This window comes from Fistularia commersonii, chromosome 18, assembly GCF_037954325.1.
Source record: "Fistularia commersonii isolate RoL2024-O1a breed Wild chromosome 18, RoL_Fcom_v1.0, whole genome shotgun sequence".
NCBI classification, from domain to species: domain Eukaryota; kingdom Metazoa; phylum Chordata; class Actinopteri; order Syngnathiformes; family Fistulariidae; genus Fistularia; species Fistularia commersonii.
This window is the reverse complement of record NC_141301.1, coordinates 13,883,638-13,898,128: the sequence shown is the minus strand read 5'-3', so window position 1 is coordinate 13,898,128 and position 14,491 is coordinate 13,883,638. Positions and strand designations below refer to the sequence as shown.

Below are 14,491 nucleotides of genomic sequence, written 5' to 3'. Positions count from 1 at the left end.
ACTTTTCCAGTATAGTAAATGAATCCTTCCTTCAGTAAAAAGTTGCAACTTTTTTGTAAATTTGACATTTAAACAATACAGCACCTCTGTTTCTGTGGAGTTTCCCCCCATCTCGAGTCATGATACCCCACAATCTGCCCAAAAACCTCTGGGAAGATTATATATGTATATATTTACAATGATATTCGCCAAATGGTTAATACACATGCCATGTATTCATGCTCATTATAATGAAATTACCTTGGATGAATACAAATATACATCAAATATTGTAGAAAAAATGAGCATTTGATAGCCATCTTGATTTTTGGATTTAGTAGATGTCATATGTGCAGAATGGTTTTAAGAGTAATAGTGGTTGTAGTGCAAATAATTATGTATTCATTTTTATATTTCTACCTCACAAATTTGCGGTCTGTTTTTCAGGTTGAGTCAATGAGTTATTTCTGTAAGTTGTATGAGACTATGGACTGACTTGTTTACCTTCGTCCATAAAGTACTAAATAAAGTAATAATTTAAATCTCGTTTGTCTCCTTGGCCTTCCAAATGTCCAGTGATTTCTAATCAGGCAGACGGAGGGCCTCCTCGGGGTCCTTCCACTTTGTGACGTCACAGAGCTGCCTTCCATTGCTGCGCTTGCTGGGGAAAACGTGGATGCTTACGGTGTTTGACTTGGATTTCGCAAACTAAGAACATTGGTAGTTTCATCTGTCTCTTTCGAAAACCATATCTGTTGGTCAGTGTTGTTGACATTTATTGCCCGAATTGTTTTAGCAAGTTTCTCCGTAGTAGTCAACATAAGTAGCAGTTTGGCTTGTGATGCTAACTCAGGTTATACTATGCTATCTACAGTATTTTCGTAAACATAGTGCCTCATTTAATTTTTAAAATCTCCGTCAGTGATGCTTTGCCTATGATAACGCTGTGATATCTGAAACTTAAACTGTCATTTTGTATATATCTTCTTACAGGTCCCCGCTGAGACTTCAAAGTCGCCAAGCATGGAATACATGCAATCTGTCGCGCCAGGCACTCAGGGCAATGTGTACGTTCAAATCTTACTTTTGCAGCATCATCTTTGTAATAAGAGGATTTCATGGCACGGCGATCGGTTTGTTTTACATTTCTATGGCAGCGATTGAAGTACTGAAGTACTTACTCTTAGCACTAGACCGCTGTCATGTCTACATAAATCCAAAGGCCACATTCACACAGTATAATCTTTTGTACATAAACCCCTGAATCACTACTGCTTGCGGTGGAGTTGACACCGCCCTGCACATTTTAACTGACAAAGCATGAAATGGCACAACACGACTGTTTTTACAAATCTGCAATCTTCTCCCTTCAGCCTGTGCTGCACTTGTGGCATCCCCATTCCCCCCAATCCAGCCAATATGTGTGTGGCTTGTCTGCGCACCCAGGTGGACATTTCAGAGGGAATTCCCAAGCAGGTCACCGTGCATTTCTGCAAGCAGTGTGAAAGGTTTGCTCCATGACCCTTTCCGTTTTGCCTAATATAAATGTAATCGAGAAATCGTGGCGAATTCTATTCCTCCTCTTCTACACAGATATTTACAACCACCAGCCACCTGGGTGCAGTGTGCTCTCGAGTCCAGGGAATTGCTTGCCCTTTGCCTAAAAAAGATTAAAAGCTCTATGACCAAGGTAACAATGAGTCATATTAAAGTACACAAATGTGAACATTCAATTTCTCTAAGTATACACAAAAAGTGTGTGTACATAGAAAGCATGAGCTCTGCCTGGCTCTCACCTCATTAAGTCAGTCATGTAAGTCAATGTATGAAACTACTGTTTTGTTGACGTAGGTCAGTGGAAATACTTTCTTACACGGTCATGAGTTATTGCAGCAATATTAGTCCAGGGATATCGCTGCAGAATAATACTTTAAGCTGATTATTATAGTCCAAAACATTTATGCTTTCCGACAGCCGTGTTTGTGATGCCTCCTCCTGTGCAGGAAATGGTTGCACAGTGTTCCGTGATTCAGGCACAATGCGTTGTTGCCGGTTCATTAGAGGGCGTATTTTCCGGAACATACTTTCAAGGGGAAGCACTTGACAATATCCTGCCAGAGTTCTCAAAAGATGATCGAATATCAACACCTCCTTTCTCACAGGTGCGTCTCATCGATGCCGGTTTCCTGTGGACCGAGCCCCATTCCAAAAGAATTAAGATGAAGCTGACAATCCAGAAGGAGGTTAGCAGGAAGGACGCCGCCGACTCCGTTGATAAATATTTGCAGCTTTCATTTAACTTCTTGTTGTTGAACTGCAAGTAATGTCGAGGTTTAACATTCTGTGCGAAGTGAGCTGGTGCCACACAGACTTTGACATATGGTCTTGAAAGAGTCTATTGTGCCCAGTTCTGTTTAATGTGTTTAAGACGTGTGCGTTGCCAGTACGTGTCATTTCATCTCCATGACCTTTAGTGAGAAACTGAGTCCTTTGTTTGCCACAGCTACCTCTGAGCTTAGTAATGTTGGAAGTTACATATCCTACATGTGAAGCAACACAAAGATTGCATTAGATAGTAATTTCCCAAAACACACATTGACATTTCCGAGCATTCCCACATTTATGGCGCGCGGCGTTCCTGTCGCCGCCTTCCGTCTCCGCAGGTGATGAATGGCGCGATTCTTCAGCAAGTCTTTGTGGTCGAGTTTGTCGTGCAGGCTCAAATGTGTGATGACTGCCACCGTGTGGAGGCCAAGGACTTTTGGAAAGCTGTCGTTCAAGTTCGGCAAAAGGTAGGCGTCCCTTATCGATTAAGCTTTCGGAAAAGTCGTCGTAAATTCGTCGTCTTCGGCTGTCCGTTTCCCTAACATTGACGTTATTTACGCGTTCATCAAAGCTTAAGACAAGCTGGGCGCAGTCATGGCAGCCGACGCCGTGTATGGAATCGTGTTGGACACAACTTGTTTTTGTTTTTACTGTCTGCGGTAATTTTGACATCCAGCTTCCAATACTTGACCTAATTACTAATTGCCAAGCGGAGTTGATCGGATTCATGGAAAAGCCCGGTGAAATTAAAAGGAAACAAACATTTCCTTCAGGAACTAGACACAAGCCAATGATCTGTGTCTTTCAAAAAATGCATGGGCTTAATTGTACATCTATTAAATAAATCCTAGTAGCTCACTGTCCACCTACCCGACCTGAGCATTGAAGATCCTGTCATTGTGCCACAGATCAAATTTTATGACCGTAAATTTGATATATCAACAATTAGGTTGCACAGAAACGGCAGTCCGTCCACCGGAGATGCAAATATGTCAAATAAACAGCAGCGATGCCTGAGGCTTAATGAGTAAGAAGCGCTTGGCTGCGCGGAGTCAGACAGCTAGTATTGGTATGAAGTTGGCAGTGTGTTGCTGAAAAATCAATGCGGTGCAAAGGTCAACAGTGCCTCTATATATAAAGTGTGTGCATTTTCACACACAAAACCTGTGTTGTCTGTATCTCAGAGTCTCGTGGAGCCCACCCTCACACTCGGACTCAGATCAACGTCATATGACCGAAGGTTCGGAGGCTTGCGTGCGTGGGGGAATAAAGCAGCGTTTTCAAGAGATGAAGGAAATAGCTACCAAAGCTTTATAAGAAGCATAGAGGGGGGGGGGGGGGACTGAAATGCGGCCAAATCATTTTCCCTCCCGGCAGCCAGGGATGTCACGGTGTGTCAGATCCAGTGACAGAAGCTGTACCTCTAAGCCAAAAAACGTCAGTTTGTGTGATTTTTTTTTAAATATGTTGTGATTTTCTCCTGCAACGATCACACTAATGCTACACATTTTTAATATTCACCGGGTTGTGCATCACTTTATTTGCTAGATGTTTAACATCCTTTTAGAAGCGTCAGATGGTTGAACGTGTATCCTGGTGACTATGAATCATCTCAGTGGGTGTGATGCTAACCACCTCCATCCACACTGCAATTTGCTGGTAGGGTTCTACATGAAGTGGAAAGGAGATGGCAAGACATAAAACGGTAGATTAAATGCTGCATTTAACACAAAAAAATGCCACCAAAACACTTTGGGAGACTTTCTCCCGCTCGTGCATCTTAAGCGTGATCAGTGTTTGCTCTTAGGAGGGTGAGAATTTGGACAGGAAGCCTGGAACTTCCCTGGCAAATTTCAGACATCCAACAGAATACATAATTAGTCTGCTCTGGTGCGGGGAAGAGTGTGGATTCAGCCTCGTGTGTGGCCTCTCCTGTGCCTCCGACGTCTCCCGGTGTGTTTTTTAGGTTGTGTGTGAGAGCAATGCCTGGCTGGACAGCTTAACACTCACACGGTACCTCAGGATCTCGGAAGAAAACATCAATAAATTAAGAAGCGGTTCTTGTCCTACCCAAAAGTGTAGTTTCCTTAAGGGTCACGAGAGGAGCATTATGGATTTGAAATGGGTCAAACAGGCCGAGGCAGAAACGGTGTCGTTTATCACAGATTCACATAAACGCCAGAAGAATGCGAGGCGGCGCATCGTCAACCCCGTTCATGTTCTCCCCTCCAACAGACGGTTCACAAGAAGACCTTCTACTATCTGGAACAGCTGATCCTCAAGCACAAGCTCCACCAGAACGCCCTCAACATCAAGGAGATCCACGGTAGGTTCCTGGCACGCAGTTCCTGCTTTTTGTTTTTATGATTTCCCACACAATACGCCGTGCATCTTCCAGCACGGAGGCAGGGAATGCAGTTAAACTGGGAGGCTCGCCCCGCTGGTCGCCGCCGTCGCTAATGCGGATTAGAACACCGGCGAGCATAATGACGCGCCGCGTGTTAACGACTGCTTTCCCGCCGTGCAGGCGTATCGCCGCCGCCAATCAGTTCAAACAGCTGTATCGGTGTGGGCCTGCGAGGGCGGTGTGTGTTGTGGATCCAATCAGTGTGTTGTAATCAGAGCTGGCATTCCGTCTCGGATTCCCGCGTGCCTCACCCTATTTAGCGATGCAAACCTTAACATCACACGCACACACACATAAGCCACCAAGAAGTCTTGCACACATTGCCGTAGATTGACTGGCAGCGTTGCGGCGTTGCACCGCGACCCCCGCCCCCCCCCACGTGACGTAGAGTTTGGCCCCAGACACTCATATTTAAATCATCTGCACATCTTGGCAGGACTTGAAAGCGTTATGGTTACAACATGTGGCCGCCATATTTCCACCCGCCTTCATCTGCTGTGCAGTGCAGTGTGCGTGTGTGTGTGTGGGGGGGCGTCATGCACACACTGCTCTGCAGTAGTGATGCCTTGTGAGAGGACACCTGTGACCGCTGGAGGCCCTTATCCTGTTACTGTTCTGTCTCAGAGGGGATTGATTTCTACTACGGCTCCAAGCAGCACGCCCAGAAGATGGTGGACTTCCTCCAGTGCACCGTGCCCTGCAGGTAAGTGACGTGTCAACAGAACAAAATAGTTGTATCTAGTAACAGTCAACTATTGTGTATTTTCCGATCGACGACTTCAGGATAACGCTGCAGATGTGGAGAGTCTGCATTTTTAAAATTTTTGCTTTTTTTTTTTGTTTATTAATCCCATTTAACCCATCATGGATGAACCGTGAGCAGCTGGCAGCCACTTAGCGGCGCCAGGGGAGCTGTTTGGGGTTCGGCGTCTCGCTCAACGATGCTTTGACAGGCTCGGAGGAGCGCGGGAATCCAAACGGGAACGTTTGGCCCCAAGGACGACGGCTGTACCCCCCCCCCCCCGGGCCGCACCGCCCCTTTCCGTCCCGTTGTCATGACAATACCATTTGCTTCTCTGATCTTGAAATATTCTTTGCATTCCTGTGACGTCTCACTGACGAACTCAATGAATACCTAGCGGCGGTATATTAAGTAGGGTCATACAGATTTATTTGACACATCTTTTCAAATGACATCTTATTTTTCCCAGAAATTCCTGGTATTCAGTGCCCTCAGAGTGTATTCACTGACGAAAATGTGTAATTAAACGCACAAAGTGCTGAGCCATTCAAGCAGCGTGTCGCGGAGGAAACTTGAATCCTTTAAAAACAGGCTGTTCAGCAGCTGCCGTACTTTGCTGTGTCGTGTTTTGAACTTTTGACCCCCCCCCCCCCCCCTTGCCAACTTCGGATCCCGATCTGAAAGGCGACGCAGCGGCTGATTCACATCCCACAACTCCGGGAAAAGCCAACACAGCAACCATCCCTCTCTCCCTCCTGCACACCTTCGCATTGTTAAGAGCAAACGCGATGACAAACACGGTGGAATTGGCGGCTTAAGTGATGGCGTCCGAATCCACGCCTCGCCGCCCCTGTGGCGCCGCAGTTGTTCCGGCGTGCCTTCCAGCGGCTGACGCTGCAGCATCGCCCCACAACGCCGGCTCTGATCAATGGGATTACTATCGTTTTTCCCACGAGGCTTGATCCTCTTTGAATCCCCCCCCGGGTGGACGGGCCGCCACCTCAGCTAGAAACTATGTTGGCATGTCGCCGGAAACGACGAGCTTTTGCATTTTGGCGCTTGGATATTCTGGTTTCTTTCTGTCAAAAGGCATAAAAAGCCAACAGAAGAGGCTAACGCATTCGTCATTGTCCCTGAAAGACGTCCAGCACATATTGAATAATGTACTTCTTATATAGCACATCGGATTTGACCCACGCATATGGCGAGTGACCATGAAAATCAATTTTCCCCATTTTGTAGGTCGAAGACCTCGCAGCGTCTCATCTCTCATGACATCCACTCGAACACGTACAACTACAAGAGCACCTTCTCCGTGGAGATCGTCCCCGTCTGCAAGGTACGGCTGAAGCGCTTGGACCGGTTTGAAGAGGCTGATAGATTGAAGGCTTCGTTTCGGATGAAAGTATTAATGAATGAGACGCATTCGCGGTTAAACACAACTTTGACTTGAAAATTCCTCTCCCTTCAACCGCAGGGAATCTTAAAATCTTAAAACCTTAGAAAAAAAAAATCTCACCCACTTACTGTAAATTGTAGTCATTTAAACTAATAATTTATAAGTACATATGTTCATAACTGCAATATTTCATAACGGCTACATGTACAATATTTTTTCATACTCTTGTGCACTCCTTCACTTGTTACTTAAGACATTTTATAGTTTATTTGCATTTCAAATTCTCCCTTTTTCTCTTATTTTTCACTGGTTAATACCATTTTTCAACTACTATTTATTGCTGTTATATTTTTCTGGTAACTCCGGCACAACAATTTCCTTCGGGATAAATAAAGTTGTTCTTATTCTTAAAACACCAGCCGGTAAATGTTTCTTAATTTTATATATATATATAAATATATATTCACACAATTCCTCGATGTCAAGCCCTTTTCTTGGAAACTGCTGGGTGACCCAACTTTGACACCAAAGTGTTTTTTTTTTTTTTTTTGTCTCCCTTTTCCCCAGGATAACGTGGTGTGTTTGTCCCCGCGGCTGGCGCAGAGTCTGGGGAACATGGGCCAGGTGTGTGTGTGCGTTCGAGTCACCAGCACCATCCACCTGATCGATCCCAACACCCTGCAGAGTGAGTACCCATCCCTGTCAACCCATCCCAGACTTAAAGCTCAATTATTCTGACGTAACGTTTGTAAATGGCGCGTCTTTTTGAAACTCGTGCCTTCCACGGCTGCTCCGTGTCGATCCGTGTTCTAACGGCGGCCGTTAAACGCAGCGGCATCCGGACAGAGGATTCTTCTCGCTGAACGTGCCGACCCCATGTTGTCTTCTTCTCTGTTCCGGTTCCGAGGAAAGCTGTACAAGACAGCGGTGAGACCGGCAATGCCGTACGGTTTGCAGACAGCGGCAGTGGGAAAAGACAGGAGGGAGAGATGGAGGTCGCAGAGATGAAGATGCAGAGTTTCTCTTTGGGAAGGATGGACAGGATCGGGAATGAGTCCATCAGAGGGGCGGCACATGGTAGATGTTTGGGAGATAAAGTCAGAGAAGCCAGACTGCAGGATGGGGAATATATTGGTAGAAGGATGGGATTGGGACTGCCAGGAAGTTTAGGGGAAGACCAGAGAAAAGATTTATGGATGGTGGTGAAAGAGGACATGAAGTTAGTTGATGTGAGAGGAGAAGATACAGAGATCAGGGCTTGATGGAGGAGGTCGACTCGCCGTTGGGACCCCTGAAGGGAGCAGGCGAAAGGAAGACGACAATTGAACGTTCCGCGAAACACGCCGACATCCGACGTTACCGCTCTGTTTACTGCGTTTGGCTGCTCCCGGCAGACGGGCAGGAAACGAAGGCGGTCAACGGACAGAAGGTTCTGCTTATGTGCGTCTTTAACGTTGAGCCTTTAGCTGTGTCCGAGTGAGTTTGGGTTCAATTCATCGAAAAGCCTCAAGCGCCCCTGATATTGTTTGGATCGGATGTATTTCTCTACTTTTTCTTTTGAATCGATCGATCCAAAACCCACGCGACCAAGGTGCACCGCCGCGGAATCGACACTCACTCTTGAACCCGACGTACGTTTTCAATGCGGTTGAAGCCGGATCTGTGAGGAGATCTTGGCCGGAGAGCCGGGGCGGGCGCTCAGTGGACCATCAAGCCAATGTCAGAGACGGCGAGAGAGGAAAGACCCCGGCGCGTTCAGGACTCGCGCTCGTCCTGCGACGGGTCGGACTGGGCGGAGGGTAAAAGGCGCGAGCAGCCAAGGGACGTGTCCCAAATCACCTCTGCTCAGAGACTGACGATAATAGGTTATCAGTCCGACTGTGTCAACATCAAGTACTTAAGAAATTAAGCCTATTTAATTGACCTCGGGGCCACGTTACCAAACCCGCTTCCGGTTTTTTCCCGATGTTTTGATTTTCTGCCGATGAAGATGCCGACAACTTCAAGAGCAGGCTTCCTCTGCGGCTAACACCAAGGCAGGGTAATGGACAATTATAAAGTTGTGTTTCTGGTTGCCACGTCATCATCAGCCATTTCTTACGGCAGTTAATCTAACAGCATTAATACTTTTTGTCATACATTCTGGATAAAAATGGTTTCTGACAATTCATTTTATACCGGGCGAACACTTCGTCGCAGACTTAAAACTGGAAGGAAATGTGAAGAGTTACGCAGCGTGTTCCTAAATGTACGCTAGCAGTCTTGTAGTCTTAGATATGATCACCAGTTTTTACGGTGACGTAACACGATCATCAACCGATAGATGAGTCCAACTAAACAGGAAACCCGGTAAACAAACTATCACCAGATCGGCAGAGACGGTATTTGTTGATACGGGCAATCGGGAACGGTGCAGGACGTCCCGATCGGGACGGAGCGGACGGTGGATCTGTGGACTGGACGGCCCGGCTCGTGCGACGTCGACTCTCCGATGTATCCCATCCGAGCGGAGAAGGAAAAACAATGGCGTAAAATAGCCGAGGCTCTGCAAATACAAAAACATTGAATGGTGGGAAAAAGTTGCCGAAATAATATAGTTGTAGTCTCGTAATTGCTGACCCTGTGAGATTCAGTCCTTTTTAAAATCTCAGTCTGAGACTTAAAACTCTTAAAAAGTAGTCTTTAGATGTGTGCAGGTAGTTTTCCACCAGTCTTTTCAAAGTCTTAAGGTGTGAGCCCAGCGTTGGGGATCTTTAATAAACTAACTTGAAATACAAATCAAACTTGTTTGTCACAGGAGAGAATATCAGTCCTCGGCCGTCTCGTGGGTTAGAACGAGCAAAAATAGTCACGCTTGACAAAACAACGCAGTAAACAGAAGCTGTTAAACCTGCAGAGGCTTGGAAACGTCGGCCGCGAGACGACTTAAAATAAAAACCATTACCAAAATAGTTCCATGGCTACCCTGTTAAACGTTTGACTCCTGTAGTTATGACTCTTTGTACCGAACCATGGTGGACACACACACACACACACACACACTCAGCGCTGCACTGAGCCGACCTGCCTCGCTGTGCAGGCCACATGTTCGTCGCGAGCCGTGTTTGCAGAGACGGACGCGGCGCAGCCTTACGGGAGAAAGGTGGCGTGGAGCCGCCTCGTCGGTGGTCGGAGCCGTCGGTCGATACGAACGCGGTGACACTCGGCGGCGACGAGGCGCTCCGTTCTCGCTGCGGCGGTCCTTTGCAGCCGCTGACATTTTGGAGGCGCACACGTTTTTAATTACTCTTCAAAGACCAGGCTATTTTAGTTTCAGCATTCAAGACGGCTGGAAAAAAAAAAAAAAAAAAAACAGAAACCGCCTGGGGGCAGTTTTCTCTGGCTGGCAGATCTGGACCGGGTTTGATAATTACCTCCACTGTTAAAAACATTTCTATCGCCGACTATTTTCTTGTTTTTTACTTGGTTCGAGCTTTTCCCTCCTTTCACTCCGGTTGACGTGAAACTTCCGAAGATGATCCTGAGGTTGTTTTGGATCATTAAGCAGAGTTATAAAAGAAGATAAAACACTTGGTGATTTAAAAGTCTCCACCAGTCTCTCTTATCTGATGTTATTGTGAAATTACATCGATCTTCTTTGATTTCTTAGTTGCCGAGGTGGACGGGAACACATACTGGCGAAATCCCTTCAACAGTCTCTGTAACCCGCGGCAACTGGAGGAGTTTATCGTCATGGACATTGATATCATCAGAAACCAGAAGCTCGGCGCCGGAGCCGGAATGAGGTCCAATAAGGTGAGCGAAAATGTTTGTAAGTCGGAAACACGGCTGATTGCTTTATGGGGGAAACACTGCGCCGCACTCGAGAGCAAAATCAATAGCAGGCCATTCCATTATCCCTCGACCTCCGAGCGGGATTCGGGCCAAAGGGGGGAGAAACGCCGTTTGTTTCAGCGGCGCCGGGAATGAGGCCCGCCGGTTCTCCGGGTTCTGCCTCCGAGGCCGCCTCCTCGCCGATGAAATTGTCCAAATAAATCGAAGGGAAAGAAGGCGTCGCCTCGTCGCATCCATTTTTCATTCTGCCTTATGCTTCATTCAGCATCATGGACAATGTCCATCACCCCCCGCATGCCACACTGACGTCCTGTCAGAGCTCTTTCAGCCGTAGACTGATACCACCGAGGAGCTCCACTGAACGCCACAGGAGGTCTTTCCTACCTGAGGCTATCAGACTTTTTAAGTCGGCAGCCGCCGGCAACCATAAGAACCTATCTTTAACCTAAAAAAAAACTGCAATATTCCATTTCACTGTGCAATATTCAGAACTGTGCAATATTTCATTTCATAACAGCTACACTACAATTTTTCCTTATACTATTGTGCACTCCTTACCTCACTTGTTACTAAGACACTTATAGTTTTTATCACTTGTTTACTAGGACACTTTATAGTTTCACTGAGACACTTTATAGTTTATTTTTTATTTCTAATTCTGCTTTTTTCTTTTTATTATTTATTACTGTTATATTTTCTGTAACTCTGGCACAACAATTTCCTTCGGGATTAATAAAGTTGTTCTTATCTTATCTTATCTTTCGACGTGTGTGTTACAGCATACCCTGGCGGAGGTGTGGGTTCAGAAAACCTCCGAGATGGACACCGGTCAGCAGTATCACTGCCGGACTTTCCTGGGCCACCTGCTCAGCATCGGGGACCTGGTGCAGGGGTGAGTGGGGCCCGGGAGGAGCCGCCGCAAGCGAACCGAGCCCGGAGTTTGCATTCAGCGCGCTTTTTGTTTGTTTTTCAACAGGTTCGACTTTGCCAATTCCAACATCAACGATGAGCAACTGAATAAGATGAACCCCCATCATGTTCCTGACGTGGTAAGGCAGACCTGCACTTCCTCCCAGCCTTCTGAGACCCTTAAAAAAAAAAAAACTTGTTTGATACTGCCCTCTACTGGCAATTCGGGATACTGACTGATCTGCAGTTGCTGTGTTTTGTCACGTTTCAAATGGCAATATAAGTGTGAAACGTCCGACACCCATTTCGTCCCTGCAAGGTTCTGATCAAGAAGAGCTACGACCGCAGCAGGAGGGTGAAACGCAGGAACTGGAAGCTGCAGGAGATGGACAGAGAGCGAGCGGCCATGGAGTCGGACGACGAGAGGTAACGGAGGAACGTTTATTCCAAACAGTTGCCGCGCAGTCACTGAGTTAAGATTTTGAAATCGTAGCAGGCTTTGTCCAGAAAGTTTCCCCGGAAATACACTGCTCAAAAAAATAAAGGGAACACTTAAAAAACACATCCTAGATCTAAATGAATGAAATATTCTTATGAAATACTTTGCTCTTTACACAGTTGAATGTGCTGACAACAAAATCACACAAAAATGATCAATGGAAATCAATTGTATCAACCCCTGGAGGTCCGGATTAGGAATCACACTCAAAATTAAAGTGTAAAAACAAACTCCAGGCTGATCCAACTTTGATGTAATGTCCTTAAAACAAGTCAAAATGAATCTGTGTTGCTTCCTGAGTGGACACTATGATTTCACACAAGTGTGATTGACTTGGAGTTACATTGTGTTGTTCAAGTGTTCCCTTTATTTTTTTGAGCAGTATATTTTCCATTACACGTTTTTCTTCGGAGAGGCCGACCAGGACACTTTTAGGAACTCCCGACAAAGCAGTAGAGAAACAGTAGCTCACTGCGAAGTGATCCAACTAGGATCTGTACACTTTGCACAAAACACCCGATGACGTTGCGTTGGCTATCTGGTGAAGCTGTTTCGGTCCGGTCGTAACTCACGGCTTCTGATTCTGTCGCCAGACAATACCAGGACTTCCTGGAGGACTTGGAAGAGGATGAAGCCCTGAGGAAGAATGTCAACATCTACAGAGGTTTGTGACGCGAAAGCCCGTTTTTCGTTCTCGCACATGGACGGGTCCCACTCTGCGTTCCCCGTATCGCGTCACGTAGATTTATTTATGGAATATTCGCGCGTTCGTCTTCGCAGACGCCTCGAAGATCCGGGTCGAGAGCGACACCGACGACGACGGAGCGCCGCGGATCTCCCTGGTGGAGATGCTGGAGGAGCTCAGCCTGACGGACGCCACCGGAGGCGAAGGCGCCGACATGATGACGGAGTAGGCAGCTCCTCCCCCGCCTCTGCCCCGCCAGGCGGACGCCGGAAATTCAAATCCGCCGGATCGAACACCTCTGGCGTCCGGATTTTCTCGGCCCGTCTTTTTTACTCGTCTGGCTTTTGCCGGGTGGAGGATGCCTCTCCGCGCCGGCCCGACAGAAATAACACCCCCCCCCCCCCCCCGTGCTTTTGGAAATGTACAATTGGAAAAACGGCGCTTCTGCGCCATGAATTCAAAATAAAAATTCGCTCTCATGTCAACTTTCCACTTTTCCTTGATCGTGCTTGCATGTTTCCTCAGAGACGTCCACAGGAGGGAGCTTTGAGACCCCGACCGATGTGTTCAAAGATCCACTCCGATAGGCGGTCCGGTCAAAACTGGAGACGTTTGCGCTCCACTTGGAGGCCGAATCTACAGGTGGTGTGCTTTTTGTTCAGGTTTTAGGAGATAAATAAGATGATAATTTTTGTTGTTAACATGCTATCTTACTCTGACATTTATGTATATCAAGGCCGACATCTCTACAGGCATGATTTGTCAAATCTAACGTTCTCAAACTCATTCTGCTGCATTATAACGCAAGAGTTGTGTATTTCTCAACCGGGTATTTATACATTCCAGTGTTTCGGAATTGAGTTTATCATCTTGAACCCCTTTTACCGAAAACGTGCCGGTCTCAGCCGGGGTTTTGTCCCGTTGCGCTCCCACAGCGAAGCCGAACGTCCCGTCGCCTGGCTGTTTTTCCCCAAAATGTGCTGATACAAAGCGCCGCGTAACCCGACACGGCGGCAGAGCGGGTGTGCGGGCGCTGGATGGAAGACGGGCGGCGAGGAGGAGGAGGAGGAGGAGGAGGAAGAGGGAGGCCCAGTTTTGTTTTTCACAAACCTGAGCTGGTTGTGAGCAGTAACCAGATCTTGGGAAAGTGAACGAAGTGAATCCTCGGGTACGTGTGAGCGTGGCGGGGGCGGCGGGGGTCGCCGTTTTTCTGATCGCACTCCCGCTGACCTGCTTTTCCCACTACCGGTGCCCGTGTGCGACGGGTGACCCACATCGTTTGTCCGCCGGTCATTTTATAGAGCTCAGATTACCCGTTGATCTCAGGTGAAGTTGTCTCAGGACAAATCCCCTCCTCGGCTCGGTGTTCTCCGCCCCCGCTTTTATTTTAACTGTCTCGGGTGTCGTCCGCGGCGGCCCGTGGATCCGTGCGTGGCCCGACGGCGCTGCCCGTGTTTACACATCAATATTGCAGAGTGTTGTGAAGTGACGGTCAGCAAACCCGTAGATGGGGAGATAAGATTTCCTACTCCGACGGTATCAAAACAAAGGAGACGGACGTTCTCGGCTCGAGCTTGTTTGCGTCGGCGACGTGTGTCTGGTTGGGTTTGTCGAAGCCGCGCGTTGAAGCAAGTTAAACGAGATTAAAGATTGTAACTCCTCCTCCGCCAAAGCGTTTGCTTTTCGCTAAAGTCTAAACAGCCGAGGTCCAC

At 47.2% G+C, this 14,491-nt stretch overlaps 1 protein-coding gene across 2 annotated transcripts; it reads left to right on the top strand.

Annotated features, from left to right (window-relative positions):
* Nucleotides 1-571: 571 nt before the first annotated feature.
* nmd3 (NMD3 ribosome export adaptor) lies at nucleotides 572-13,264 on the top strand. Of its 2 annotated transcripts, none has more exons than XM_086164299.1 (16): nucleotides 572-699; nucleotides 973-1,046; nucleotides 1,353-1,487; nucleotides 1,573-1,669; nucleotides 2,142-2,222; nucleotides 2,643-2,771; nucleotides 4,540-4,630; nucleotides 5,336-5,414; nucleotides 6,696-6,792; nucleotides 7,420-7,537; nucleotides 10,502-10,647; nucleotides 11,466-11,578; nucleotides 11,663-11,735; nucleotides 11,915-12,021; nucleotides 12,688-12,758; nucleotides 12,875-13,264. In XM_086164299.1, the coding sequence occupies exons 2-16, from the start codon at nucleotides 1,003-1,005 to the stop codon at nucleotides 13,006-13,008; spliced, it is 1,515 nt and encodes a 504-aa protein (XP_086020425.1). In that variant the 5' UTR covers nucleotides 572-699; nucleotides 973-1,002; the 3' UTR covers nucleotides 13,009-13,264. The 2 variants fall into 2 exon arrangements, with proteins under 2 accessions (XP_086020425.1, XP_086020426.1); XM_086164300.1 differs by having other exon boundaries at nucleotides 614-737.
* The last annotated feature ends 1,227 nt before the right edge of the window (nucleotides 13,265-14,491 follow it).

Coding starts and splice junctions, on each gene's coding strand:
- nmd3 (XM_086164299.1), top strand. CDS start 1,003: ATGGAATACATGCAATCTGTCGCGCCAGGCACTCAGGGCAATGT. Junction 1,047..1,352: donor CCAGGCACTCAGGGCAATGT/GTACGTTCAAAT, acceptor TTCTCCCTTCAG/CCTGTGCTGCACTTGTGGCA. Junction 2,772..4,539: donor TCGTTCAAGTTCGGCAAAAG/GTAGGCGTCCCT, acceptor CCCCTCCAACAG/ACGGTTCACAAGAAGACCTT.